The 13,739-nt window shown below is 41.2% G+C and overlaps 1 protein-coding gene across 6 annotated transcripts in view; it reads left to right on the top strand.

The window, feature by feature from the left end:
* ephb2b (eph receptor B2b) overlaps window positions 1–13,739 on the top strand; it is a 116,678-nt gene that overhangs the window by 29,616 nt on the left and 73,323 nt on the right. For all 6 annotated transcript variants that reach the window (XM_020096742.2, XM_069532347.1, XM_020096740.2 and 3 more), the window contains exon 2: window positions 13,257–13,336. In XM_020096742.2, coding sequence (XP_019952301.1) covers window positions 13,257–13,336 — 80 coding nt within the window. The remainder of the gene's footprint in view (window positions 1–13,256; window positions 13,337–13,739) is intronic.

Here is a 13,739-nt window from a genome sequence, read left to right as displayed (position 1 = left end):
GTTTATAATAACCTTGGCAGTGCCAACCTTTCAAGATCTCTACACCTTTAAAGGCCTTGACAAATATCTTCTATTTGGAAAAATAGCTGATTTACTGAATGGACACCATCAGAGTTTCATCAGATTTTCATAAGCCTTACAGAAAACCACTCTAATATTTCATCATTTAATAAAAACAAGATTGTTTTTGTGTGAAACTGTTATGGAATAACTGTATTGGCTAAATAGATGAAATAAGCCGTTTTCAGATACAATTTGTTTCTGGTGACCAGAGGAAAACAAGTTTGTCAGATGAGGTTTTAATAAGCTATCCTTGCTGTAGGAAAATAATAAAGTCTGTGTTAGGTTTTTTTGTTTTGAACAGTTGAATGAGATTTTATTTTGGTTTTAACATTACAGCCAAAACAAAACCAGGTTTTTTACTGCAATGCAACCCAGATGGAATTGTTTAGAAAAGAAATCCAAGTTTACTGTGCCGTTACGGAGCCTTGAATACCTGGATGGTGAGACAGCATCGTTTGTGACCATGCAGCTCGAAAGGTTTATCTCTTGTCTGATAACCAGCCCCTTTATGGCTCCCTCCTTGCTCCTACAGGACAACGTTATCTTGACTTGGGGAGTCATGGAGTCATTTCTGGTCGTTAATGACATGCTGCCCGTATCACCTTAGCACGCTGCTGACCAGTTACCATAGCAGCAAACAGCTGCTCCAGGACGTTGACAAGGTTTTTTGCTTCTTGACTTTGAGCCACGCCACGCAGGCAAATCACTCAAACAGACAAATACTCCTCTCCCTCCTCCCTCTCTTGGCAACATTTTCTGAGGCTATTACTCACCGCTCGCTCTGTTTTGGACATCTCACTCCTGTGGTCACCTGTCAGAGCGTGTGCTGAAATAAGCCTTTTGTCTTTTCCCTTCTGGAATGAAACCATAAAGTCACTCTCAGACACAAGTTTGCCATCTCTTTCACGACTGCTTGCTCGAAAGAAATCTGTCTTTGATCTGTGTCACGAGTAAACACTGTGATGGGAGTTAAACCCAAGGTCACACAGACGCTGAAAACGCTTATACGTTTTAGCTGTGTGGTAGATAAGGGAAACAAAGTGCTCTGTCAGGCTAAGTGGTCGTAATGGCTACAAAGCAAACAGACCGTGGGCTTGCTGCTTCAGAGCAAAGAAGGACTTTGCATTCCACAGAGAACCACAAAGCATCTCTGGACTTAACTTGAGCCAGACACTGTTTGTTTACCTTGCAGGTTGTAATGCAAACATTTTTCTCAGTTTATGGGAGAAAGGCTAAGTCTGGTCTTTTACCTTTCTGTTTTCTGCATAATGCCACATGACATATAGACCATAAGGCAACTTGTTGTACCTCCTGCTGCATAGGAGATGCAGCATCCTAAGAGATGCATGTTTTAAAAGCCAAAAATCTTTAATTTACTGGGAGCTGGCCTAGCTCAGACATTTATTGTGTAAGATTAGATTTTGCTTTCAAGACCAAACGGCATTAACCAAGAATCCTTCAGTTCTTATTCACTTTCCTCCCAACGTCCAATTCTGAGTCCACGTTGACCTTACATTTAGACAAGGTACTAAAGTTTGACAAGCAAACTGAAGCTCCTTACCACTTGGACTCCTGCCGCTGAACGGTAGACTGTTTATAAAGATAGACGACGCAACTCCACTCCCTCCTGTTGTACAAAAATGAAGCTAAAATGTCCCAGATGTGGACATACAGAGGGTGGAGTCTGTAGTTGTGGGTTTGTTTCCGACCTGGCCCTTTGCTGTGTGTCTTCCTCATTCTTTGCCCTCATTTAATGCTTGCACTCTCAATAAAGGTGAAATTGCCCCCCAAAAATATCATCATTTGAAGCCAGAGTCTGCACAGTGTTGATCGTGGTGTGGACCCATGTTATTGAGACCTCACAGATAAATGTGCTCAACCAATCACGAGTAAGCCATGAATGACATTTTGTTTGTATGGCATCTAATAAAAAACTAAAACCAAACATACTGGAAAAGTGAACATATCTGTATAACAAGTACTACCTAAAATGACATAAACCAGTTTGGTCCATGTCCCAGCCACTAACATGGATAGCTCATGATCTATAGTGCAGCCAGCCACCAGGGGTTGATCAGGATGATTTTGCCTCACTTTTGGGTGAGCTATCGTGTTGTTAATCTATGCTCTAACCCCAAACAAACGAAACATATAGTTGTGTCTAATATATTTTAAAAGTCTCTGAATGCCAAATCCATAAAATACTTATAAGTCTGCTTGGAAAGATGTTATTTTGGTAACCAAGTACTCAGGTGAATTATTATAATTCAAAACCATTTATAAAATGTATCATTATGTTCTTTGCAGCCAGTAATTTAAGTTGTCACTTTCATAAAATAATAAATTACCTCATTTTGTCCGTGGAGACTTTTCTCTAAAAACACACTTTGAACAATATTCTATGTCTAGGCCTGATTTGAGATGAAGGGTACAGCCTGTAACTCTTTGAGGACAGACACAGGTCATGGCTATGAGTGCGAGGCAATGCTGTCTCTTCTATCATTTCTCTCCACTCTCCACTCCATTTTCTTCTCCACTCTCTCAGTTGACCACCATGAAACCATTAGCACTGTGTTTTTGCTTCACTGGTATCCAATATCTCCCAGTGTATGTTAGATGGACTAACACAGGGTCCTTAAGGTGCTTTAATGGTTGGGCAACACAATTTCCATTGTGTTGTGCAGGCAGTGATTAAGAGGATGTTGATTACCGGGGCTTTAGGGGTGCCTGTACTGTAACTGATATTTGGGTTACTCTGAGGCCTGTTGTTGCTGCATGTCTGTGTGATTGGATGCAGTAATGGTCCCAGCAGTTCAGCAGCCAGGCAGGCATATGGCCGAGAGTACTGCCTTCCACTGCCTCCCATTCTCTGCTTTATAGACCTCCAGGGGGTTGTGACCCCACCATAATTCTTCCAAACCCAGAGGGAGAGGAGCTTGCTCATAGGCCTGGAATCCACCAATGTGTATTACCTCCCATGTGATTCCTACAACCACCATCACCTTGTACTGCCGTGGAATGTGTGGTCCCCATTAGGAGAGACATAGTGGGAACGGACAGTGGTAGTGATAGTTAAACAGTCATGGCTGTTTGGAGGTACACTCGCCTTCTCTGCGGGTCAAAGAGCACTGGGGATGAGAGCTGAAAATGGAGAACCTTGTTGATGTAATAAAACAGCGTCATGGAGGCAAGAGAAAGGCAGGAGAGAGAAAGGAGAGAAAGAGAATAGAAGAGTCCAGACAAGGTGTCTTTGGCGTGCTGCTGACTGAGAATAAATCAAAACTCCTTTTTTAGTATTCCTACATGACTTCAGGCGTTGTAAAACACACGTAAAGATACCCATTAATACACATTATTATACCCTTACATCTAGCCTCCCTCCCTTCAGATGATAGTACCGTATCATCTGTAACGACACAATTTTACTGCTAGTTGCTCAACCGCGTAGAGCATCTTCCCTTTTCTGTGCCTACCTCATTGCTTTTTAATGCGCATACATAATTTAAAGCCTCTTGTCTTAAGTATTACTCTGCTCCTAACATCAAGCAGTGAAAGAAGTGAGAAAATATGTTGGCTAAGTACACCTCGCCATTGATTAACTAGCAGGTGGTCTGGAAGGTGGAAGCCTGGATTGTGTGAGTGTGTGAGTGAGAAGCAGGGTTGGGGGCTGCCATATCAGCCCAGACACAGAAACAACTCTGATCTGCTGACTTTCTTGGCAGACGTGCTGTATCGACTGGCAAGAGATCAGCTCCCCTAGCTTGACCCTGTGATGCTCTCACACATCAATAACACTGTTCAAATTCCTCTGCTTGACAAACAGGCAGGATGTGTTGCACCTGGAAATAGAGGAGTAAACTACTCATTATAAAAGAGACTTAACGGCAACTTTGGTCAAATATAATTTAAATTATTTTGAAGTTGTCAGTTCCTCAACTTGGGGTCCATTTGATTTCTGTGTTGCTTCCAGGGAGACTTTTTGTAGAGGCATTACCAATTGAATGCGTTGCCAGTTTAATTTAACAGTATGCATTCCAAGGTTGTTTTTCTTTGCTCACATGACCGTAATTGGTCAGGGTGACCCGATAGCCGAGTGGTTAGGATGCATACCACATGCCATATTGCATGTCTCTCTGTAACTGTCCAATATATATACTAAAAAATGAACAAATTGGTTCATTCATTAAGCAACACAGGATAAATGAGCTATGTTTTACTGGTGCAGATAAAAAGGTATTTTTCTCTGACTGTATCACAGAAGTTGTTTTACATTTTATTACAACTTGATTGAAAGCTGATTATTTGAGAGCAAAATGTCCAGAAAGGTTGATTGCTTGTAATCATAACATTTACAGCTCCAGATGAGTCACATTTATCATTAAACACAAGGATCTCTTTACTCTCTCCCCTATACTTGACCCAGAAACCAAAACCAAGGAAAAAAAGAAAGCAGAGTGTGTAAGTCATTTTTGAGACTGATTCGTTTGATATATGATGACATGCAAAACTAATTTGTCAAGCTCAAACAGCAGTCTTCAGTTGTCAGTTGCAGCAGCAGTGGGGTGTTGGTAAATCTTTCAGCAGTGTTGATATGTCTCAAATAGAGCAACGACATTCAAGCTTTAATGGCTTTAACACAGCTAAATGTATAAGTCTGGTTCAAGTAGAGTAACAGAAAGTTCCGCTTTTAAAATAAGGGCTTAAATACAGCTACATTTGTGAGACAGCTCCACTAGGATGGGACATGAGCCATGGAAGGACCCGTTAATTTTGTTCTATATAAATCATTCTAACTGATTTCTGAGGGGAAAATTCATGAATCTTGATGGGAAAAAAACAGGCAAATTTAGTGAACAGATATCTTTGAGTCTATCAGTAACCTTGGCAGGTGACATATGCTCTTCTACTACTTTTGGTATTTTTATTTTTGATGCACTACATTTTAGAGACATTGAATCGGTAATGGAAAAAGAGAACATTTCCCCGTGACTAACATGATAACCAAAGTGGAAAAAGCTGTCTTGTCATTTCCATCTGGTGGATCTCCTTGGTCAAGCAGACAGCTGTGGGACGTTGGAGCTGGGTGCTGTTAAACATTTTTTTTTTTTTTTTTGGTTTATTGTCTTTTTGAAGGAGCCCAACTTAGGGAAGTTTACTGGATCACCGATTCGTCTGGACACATTGGGCTTCACAAATTTGTATTTGTGACTTTTCTTGGAAAATATTGAAACCACATTGACAAACTAACTTGATGGGCTACATTTCTTTCCTAGCAAGAAGATTCAAAATGCTGCATATTAAGATCTACAGTCTAAAACCATATACTTTGCGAAGCCTTGTCCTATACATTTATTGTTTTAGGCCTTGTTGACATTAGTGTACAGGTGGGGATTCTCTGTCTGACAGAGTGACATTTTGTTATTTAGTGTCTACCTAGGACAGGTCAACAGTTCAACCCTATCACCAAACTCCAAGTGATAAGGACCCAGAGCCTCTGCACAAGAATTTACTGCAGCTTTTTAAAGGCTCTTTCAGAGGATGAAGGGCTCTTTAAAAGGATATAGAATAGGTCATAAAATTGACTTTAATGACTTGCCTTGGCACATTATGTAGGAGGATGCAGTTTGACTAAATATCAAATAGAGGGTGAATTTCTTATCAGCCAAACAAGGACAGGCCATCACAGTAAAACGAGGTACCATCTTGTCACACATGTCTCTACACACACTTTACGCTTTCTTGTTAAACTACAGCTGAACTCTTAGGATGCTGAAATACTTATCAGTCGCCTCTCAGAAGAACTCTTTCTTGCATCTTATCTCCGTCACACTGTTCAATTTGTGTCCCCCACCACCTTTACTGTAACCCACATTTTGCCAGAGCTGCCAATCAAAACTGTTGGCAAGGAGATAGCTGCTCCCTAGACTACCCAGACATCATCTCATGTAGGACAAATTAGGAGGGGGAAATTGGTCCCTTTGCTCCCACTTTTCCAGTTGAGTATATTTTAAGCTGGGGGGAAGATCTTGTCTTTGGACTAATACAAGCGTATTATGGTCATACTGCTCCTGAAGGGCCCCTAACTCCATTATTACCAAACCTAATCAAAAACCAGGGAGAGGGAGAGAAGGAGACTACAAAAATGAAAACGATAGTAGAGGGACAGCAAGACAATGGAATCCCTCACGTGAAGCCAGAGACCGCACATCCGTGAAATAAAGGATTCCTTCACGCTCTTACATGAGCTATGTACAGTTTTTAATCTTCCACTTTTAACTAATGGCTCGTAGGCAAGGCGTGGGTTGGTGATGATTACTTCCATCAAGTCAATTAGTAGTGGTATCTGAAAAGCTGTCACTGTGATGAAAATTGATTTGTCTGTCCCTGTCTAACTTTGCTGCAGGTATTTCCGCCGCACTCGTAGATGAACATCACAGTGCTCATACAGCACTTAAAATGATTGGATGGATGGTTGAATGTCAATTGTATGGCCTTTTTTTTAATCATATGCTCGTTCACTTCAGCTGCTGCACATAAAAATGTGGGACCCACTTTTACAGAATTTTCCGCACAGAATTTAAAGCGTAATGATTTGTTAAACAGGTCTCTATGGGTTGTGAGGGATTTGGGAAATATAGAAAGCGTACTTATAAATCCTCCACCTTGTGTTACTTGCCAGGTTTCTTTCACACAGCTTGTGATTGGCCAGGTGACTGTTCCCACTCTCAATTTATTGCTTAGATTGATGTCTCTCTGCCATGAAATATGGTGTCATCCAGAAAAAGGTTTTAATGGTGAAAATACACTAATGATGCCCCCTACAGGTGTAGCTGATAGCAAAAACATCTTAATGCATGGAAAGAAAAGCTTTACTCATACAAAAATTATACAGGACAGCGACAGTAAAGTAGTCTTCCATGGAATAGCAGATTGTTGAAAAAATAATTTTTAGCTTGTGTGCTAAATGTCATTGTTGTAAGGAAATACAACAAATGGACAAATGCTAGTCTACCAATGGTTACATCTTAGGGCAGTTCAAGTAGGATTTGTAATTTGCTGTGTGTAACCTTTATCTACTTGAGCATGCAACAGAACTCTCCCTACCAGCTCTTCTCCACTGGTCTCCACTTCACTCAACTCCCTGCCTTGTCGGTCGGCTCCCCAGCTCATTCCCCTGCCAACTGATTAATCACAACTCAACCTTCTTTGGCTTTGTCCTGGAAACCGCCAGTCCCTCCCTGCCCTCAGCCTTTGCCTGTTGGAATCTTAACCCCAAAGATCTCAAGAGTATTTCCTGATTTGCAAAGCTTATTTATTTGATTTGGTCAACCACTGCAGGTGGTTTAGTGTCAAAAACAAGTCTTTTTTTAGTAGATTTGTGACTTTAATCTGAGAATTTTTCACTTGTTTTTCTTGCAAATATATAATTTAATAATCATCAGAAAAATAAAATAAATCACTGAAACACATAAACACACTTCAGAGTCTAAATAGAGGACCTGACAGGTTTTCAGTCATATGTCAAAAAACGTTTTGCTCCTCTACATTTGTTTTTGGTGAATGCCCCTTGGCCTTGCTGACGAGTTAAGTTACACTTACAGATAACACAGCACGGCTGTGTCGGGATTACTGTCGAACATCCTGCTCGAGGCCCCTGGGAACACCATGCTGTATCATTCTGTCATCAGTTGGTGCTCTGAGAGTCCTATGCTCCCTGTGTGTTCGTGTTTGTGTGTGTGGTACCGTATTTCAGACGTCACTGTCCTCTGCCAAAATCAACTACCCGGCTTCCTCCCTCATCTTTCCTTGCCATGAATTACTCACCACCCCGCAGCAGCACTCTGATGAGGTGGGGCTGAACTTTGAGCCCCACCTCATCATTTTCCCAAAACACCTTCATCATCACCCCAACTCCAAACCTGACTCTTCAACAATAACCTCCACACAAGATAAATCTTCCTGACAGAGCGATGTCTCATGAGTGACACACCAGGAAAGGCCCTGCATACCCAGGGCTGCGTGCCAGTGTAACTCTGAGCTGTGTTTCTGAGGTTTGGGCCTCTGCCACATGGTCCACAAAGCCCCTGTTTCATTGTAAAAGTGGGATTAAAAATTCATTTAACACACTGGGATATGCTCTTATGTGACAGTGCTGGGAGCTCTACTGTACCTTAATGGGCCCAGATCGTGCTGACAGATAAGTTGAGCTGAGTTTCTCTGGACCAGGGGCTCCGTCCACTTCTTAGCTCTAAATGAAACAGACTGTTATTCTTTCCAACAAGCCATACAGTAGCCCTGTCCATCATTAAAGCTATGAATCACGTCTCTGCAGTTGCATGGGCTCCCTCAGGGGTATATCATTGCTTTGCCCCTTAATCTGGGCAGATTTCCTTGCTAGGTCTGTTATATAGGGTTCTGTTTTTAGCACAATGAGCAGCTTGCTCATGTTACCCTGCAACTGCAGTGCATACCACAATCTTCCCACATTTGCCATCGTATACTGTGGTTTCAGGTGTTCAGAGAAATACAAGTAAATGCAACCCTTCAGCAGTGGTTATACTGAACTAAATAGCATGGCTTTTATGGTGAGGATGTTTAGCTGCTTTGTAACCCTGCTGGCTGAAATTATCACAACAACAGAAAGCTCCATATGTGGTTTATATCGATGTTGAGAGATTTGTTCCGTGGAGAGGAGAAGCTTTAGTTCTGCAGGCGAGAAAGATAAAAAGAAGTCATGCCTCCAAGCTGCTTCACGCTCTTTTGGAGGTCAATTGCTTCTTCAAAATAACCCCATTAAACCGTAGGCCCTAAATGTATGCTACTTTGTTGGAAAATCACTTAATTTTTTTCTTTGATTCTACCACGTCAAAGTCATTTATATGCACGGTTTTCTGCAGCAGTGATGCAATACGTTGCAAAGCAATTTGTCAAATTGTGTTCTTCATGCTGAGAAAAAGAGAGAGAGACAAGGAGAAATATCTGCCATGTAACAATATACTTACGCACAGGCATGTATCAGCATGTATGTACTTGTGTTAGAAAGACGAGAAATGTCAATTTGCTTGGAAAGCTGCACTTGTGTTTTTTCGCCTGGGGGAAAAGCACCGAGAGTTGGAAGGTGTACTTTAGTTGAGGGATTACTCATGGCAGCAGAGAGAAGTTTCCATCCATCACTCAGACTGTAGGAATCTGTCTGTTCCCTGTAACTAATTGGCCATCCATCTGTCAACCCCGGATTTCCTTGCCCTTTGGACAAAGCATGAATGGTCAGTGACCATCATAAACCAACTGCAATGGTTGAGACACATGCATGAAAGAAATACAATAACCTGAGGAAAATGTGCCGGGTGTAGAGGAGGTAAATGGGTGGATACATTTTACTCAGTGAGTGATGTGAAACCCAGCGTGCAGCGCGTTTTAATATTAGATAGTGGGTCTCATTTATTAATGCTGAACCACAATGGCTTGTAGATAACTTTGACTCTGAAGTCTTTGTGTTTGCATGTGTATATGTTTTCTTACTCGCTGCGCTTGTTTGAGTTGAAACATCTTTTCTGTGAACAGTTTGCTTCTGTTTCTCCCATTGAAAATTCTCTTGCTTTCTTTAGAATGCAGCATTGACCCCTCTTAGAGAAGAGGAGTGCTGTCGTTGTACTGCGTCCTCCCCCTTCTCTCCACTCCTCTCCCCCCGCCTGTCACTTCAGAAAGCCTCTCACTGGAGAGCTCTCTCTCAGATCAGCACTAAACTCTCTCCTTAGTCTCAGGAAGTGTTGGAAGAAGCACTCTCAGCCTAGCAGGCTTTTCTTAGACTCCTAGGTCTCATTGCATATTCATAGCCCCCTCTACAGTTGAGGGTATCAAGTTTAAAAATAAAGACAAAAAAAAACACATCCACACCTAAATTATTTACTGTTATATTTTTAATAGTATCTGTTTGTATGTTAAAACAATATAAAGGTTTTCAATTCAATGTTTAAAATCATTTCTTTGTCTTTGTAGTCAGTGAAGTGTTGCTGCTGATTTTGGCTGCTATCGTTGAGGTCATTTTCCCATGAGCTCAGTTAAACTGTTCAAACACTTATGCATCCCTCTCCATTGCCACACAAATAATGCAAAAACACTACGACTTTAAGTGGGGAAATTGAGAGGCTGCAATTTGTCACCAGATCTGAGAGCACGAGATGTGTCCCCCTGGACGTTACATTGTAATGGCGACAGAACCCATTATACTGCAGTATAATTTGGTACAAATATAATTTGGTACAGCATCAAGTATTAGACTTTACTCTGTGAGATTAATATGCAAGAATTCTTCATTAAAATGTGTAAAACTTATTAGACCTATGTCTAATGTTTCAGCCAGTCAGCTGATCTTTTCATTCTACTCTTTGTATTAGTCACCTGTATTGGATCGCATTTTTCATTAACATTTGCTGTGTAATGTGAATAACACTTTAATTCACGTCACAAGTCACGTCAGGTAGATTTTTATCAGCAAACTTCGCATGCTGCTTCACGACGTCATCATACGATGTTTTTTGATATTGGTTTGATTGAGAGACCCGGTCTGCCAGAGTTACATATTTATATATATGTTTTGGCCTTTAAAGTAATGGGTAAAAAAGTCACATTTTTCAGTTTATTTATAATTAACTGTTTTTTTGCTGTATTTTTTTGTTCTATTAAACACTTAAAATAATGACTCCTAAGCAGAAAGTAATACGTTTGACTTTCCATGAAAGTTCACGTAAAGGTAATGTTGCAGATATCCTCAATGATCTGGTTGAAACATGGATTACACCTGGTTTTCTACTTTAAATAATTTATATATAAAAAGTACCAGGTGTAATTAATCTGTTTTTGCTGTTTCTGCCCTGATAGAAATCCTGTGAGGTCCAAACCTTTAAATCATTATATTCCTCAACCTATTAATGGTTTTAAATATTACATTTCTCCTCCTCCCTCTGTCTGAGTGTTCCTGAAGAATGTTTGCTTTTCCGTGAGCGTTTTTTTCTGAGTATCGGTCTGTTGACAGTCCTCTTTGGGCTGCAAATCTTTCCACATAGTGATGATGATTGTGACCAACCCATAAACACTGTAGAGGAGAGCAGTGGGACAGCTTGTCTATAAACTCAAACCGTCTTTCTCAAAGGACATCACTGCCTGTCCAATGAGCGGCAAAATTTGAATGATCACATCGTTAACAAGGGACCACAAGAAAAGGAAAGAAGAAAAAAAAGTGTGTGGTTGTATTCAAGAATCTCTACACCCTGTCCTCCTCCTGATTAATAGCTGACTGGTCTTGCTGAGCAGCCACGCTCTGCCACGGCTGGGGGCTCAGACTGAGAACAAGGCAGGGGCTGACAGTGGTGAGCTATGTGCTGCTCTGCTACACGGGAGGTAATGAATCGGTGCGGCTGCCAGGACTGAAGTGTAGACAGCAGGAGGAAGAAAAGTGATCAGTCTTTTTTGTGGGTGAGGTACTTCTTGTCCGGCGTTCGGGCCAGAGAGAGACCGAGCATGAAACAGAGGGGAAGAAGAAGTAAGGAGGAGACAGACGGGAGGAAGAGTGAAGAGAGAATCAGTGAGTGGAATAGGGTTGGAGCAGGCGAAATGTGTGTCTGCAGAGGATAGTGGAAGCAGTGGGGGAGTCACCAAGTCTGTGTTAACAGTCCTGGGGAAATTTGCTCCCTGTTCCCCCACAACTCTCCCTACACCACCACACAGGGGGTTCATTATTCTCACTTTACTCCTCCACTAATTATCGTTATCATTATTGGAGATAATTACCATTTCACTGCCTGACACCCATGTAGGCTACTCGGCTCTGAATCACACACAAGGTTATCAATAGCTGCTCAATTGCAGTCTCATCTGCCTAATTATACGATTTGGGCTTTGTGATAACTGAATAGGATGTGAAATCTAGCATTATGCCTTGTGAGTGCAGCAGAGATGCAGAAAGTCAGCAGAAGGGCCTGAAATAAACCGATGTGTGTGGAGCCTGTTAATTAAAAGCTGTGGCTTTGGCTGGAATATAAATCAGATGAAACAACTGGAAGTCTCTGAAATATCCTGCAAGAAGGTGCAGAGCTGCAGTGTGCAGCGAGCGTTAAATACAACACACTGATTTCCTCCATTCATTTATTACCTGTAGGAAGATCTTTATCTTAGGGGCTCAGTTTTATATCTTCACTGGGATTTACTTTAAATTAACTTACAATATTAGCACTAATTCAATCAGCTCATAGCACAATATCAATGACGAGCCTCCCCAGTATGCAGTTGTTCGCCAGACCTGTTTTACAGTCACTCGCTGGGACTTAAATGCTAAGCTTAGTAGCCATGTTTGTCAAGAGGGGGTTTCTAAATCCCTCTGTGGCATTTTGGGGTGGCAGCTGACGCCTCAGACCTAATGAATGCTCTCTCCATCTGCTGCAGCTCAACACTAGAGCACAAGACTGACACAGGCCTAATCAGCAGGGGAAATTCATTAGACCTGCTCTCGGTTCTGTAGCTGAGAGGATGTCAGGGGTGGAAAAAAGAGGGCACGAGGGCATGGTCACGGAGAGTATGGAAAAAAAAAAAAAAAAGAGGGAAAGAAGGTGACTTTGTGAGTGGGTCAGTGAGCATATGACGGACTTTCAGCTCAGGCTGGTGCAGTCTACACCGGTGAGAATCTCATGACAGACAAGAGGCTCCTTCTCTTTGACCCCAATTACCCGAGGTCTTCCTTTCTATGGAGATTTGATTTCTCAGCCTCTTGTTTACTCTCTAGAGTTGTAAGGATGATGGCATTGAATGTCTCTGTTGTGAAACTCTGGATAATCTCTCTCTACCTTAACACATGTAGTGTGTGGGTCTCTTTAGCAGGGCCTACAGCTAATGATGAGGAGCAAATTCTCACATGAATCATATTGTTGGAAATAATAATGAATAGTGAATTATGTCATTATCCACTAATCAGTTAATTGTCTTATTCACCATGCAGATAATAACCTTTACATTACATGCAATAATTAGCCCTTAAATAGCTTGTAAATATCCTATTCAGAATATTCAGTTATATGTTTGCCTTTCCACTTCTACTCTGCTTTTCTAAATTTCTTTGTTGCTTTTTTTTAAGTAGCATTTATCTGGTTGGTTGGTTATGAGATGATCTGATCTCCTCCTCTTCTTAATTCTCTCCACAGAAACACTCATGGACTCCACCACTGCCACAGCAGAGCTAGGCTGGACGGTCTATCCCGTGTCAGGATCAAGTGACAACAGCGTAAGTGCCCTAGTCGTAATATGCTTTCTTCCAATAATAAAAGTTTAATTCAATTATTGTTGAAGCAATATTATAATTGAATGTTATTTTTAGGGCATTTTCATTGAGACAAAGGTGTATGGTTAGTGACCTTCTTCTTATATCTAAAATTGCTCTTTTCTGCTGGTAGCTAGTGTTTTGGTTTCTCACTCCAAGGTCAAAGATCAATTAATGAGTTTGCCTGCCCCTCAGAGTGAGTTAAATCATTCCCCCGAGCAAAAAACCCTGCAATGTGATATTTGGCACCATATGTAGACGCTTGAAAAAGAAACCTTTAGACTCACCATGTTTTTCTCCTATGTTTGAATTTTCACTACCCCCATTTTCTATTGAGTTATCCGTCCATAAATGATCCAGATTTTGT

Source organism: Paralichthys olivaceus, chromosome 2, assembly GCF_024713975.1.
Source record: "Paralichthys olivaceus isolate ysfri-2021 chromosome 2, ASM2471397v2, whole genome shotgun sequence".
In the NCBI taxonomy this organism is placed as follows: domain Eukaryota; kingdom Metazoa; phylum Chordata; class Actinopteri; order Pleuronectiformes; family Paralichthyidae; genus Paralichthys; species Paralichthys olivaceus.
This window is presented reverse-complemented; position numbering and strand designations above follow the sequence as displayed.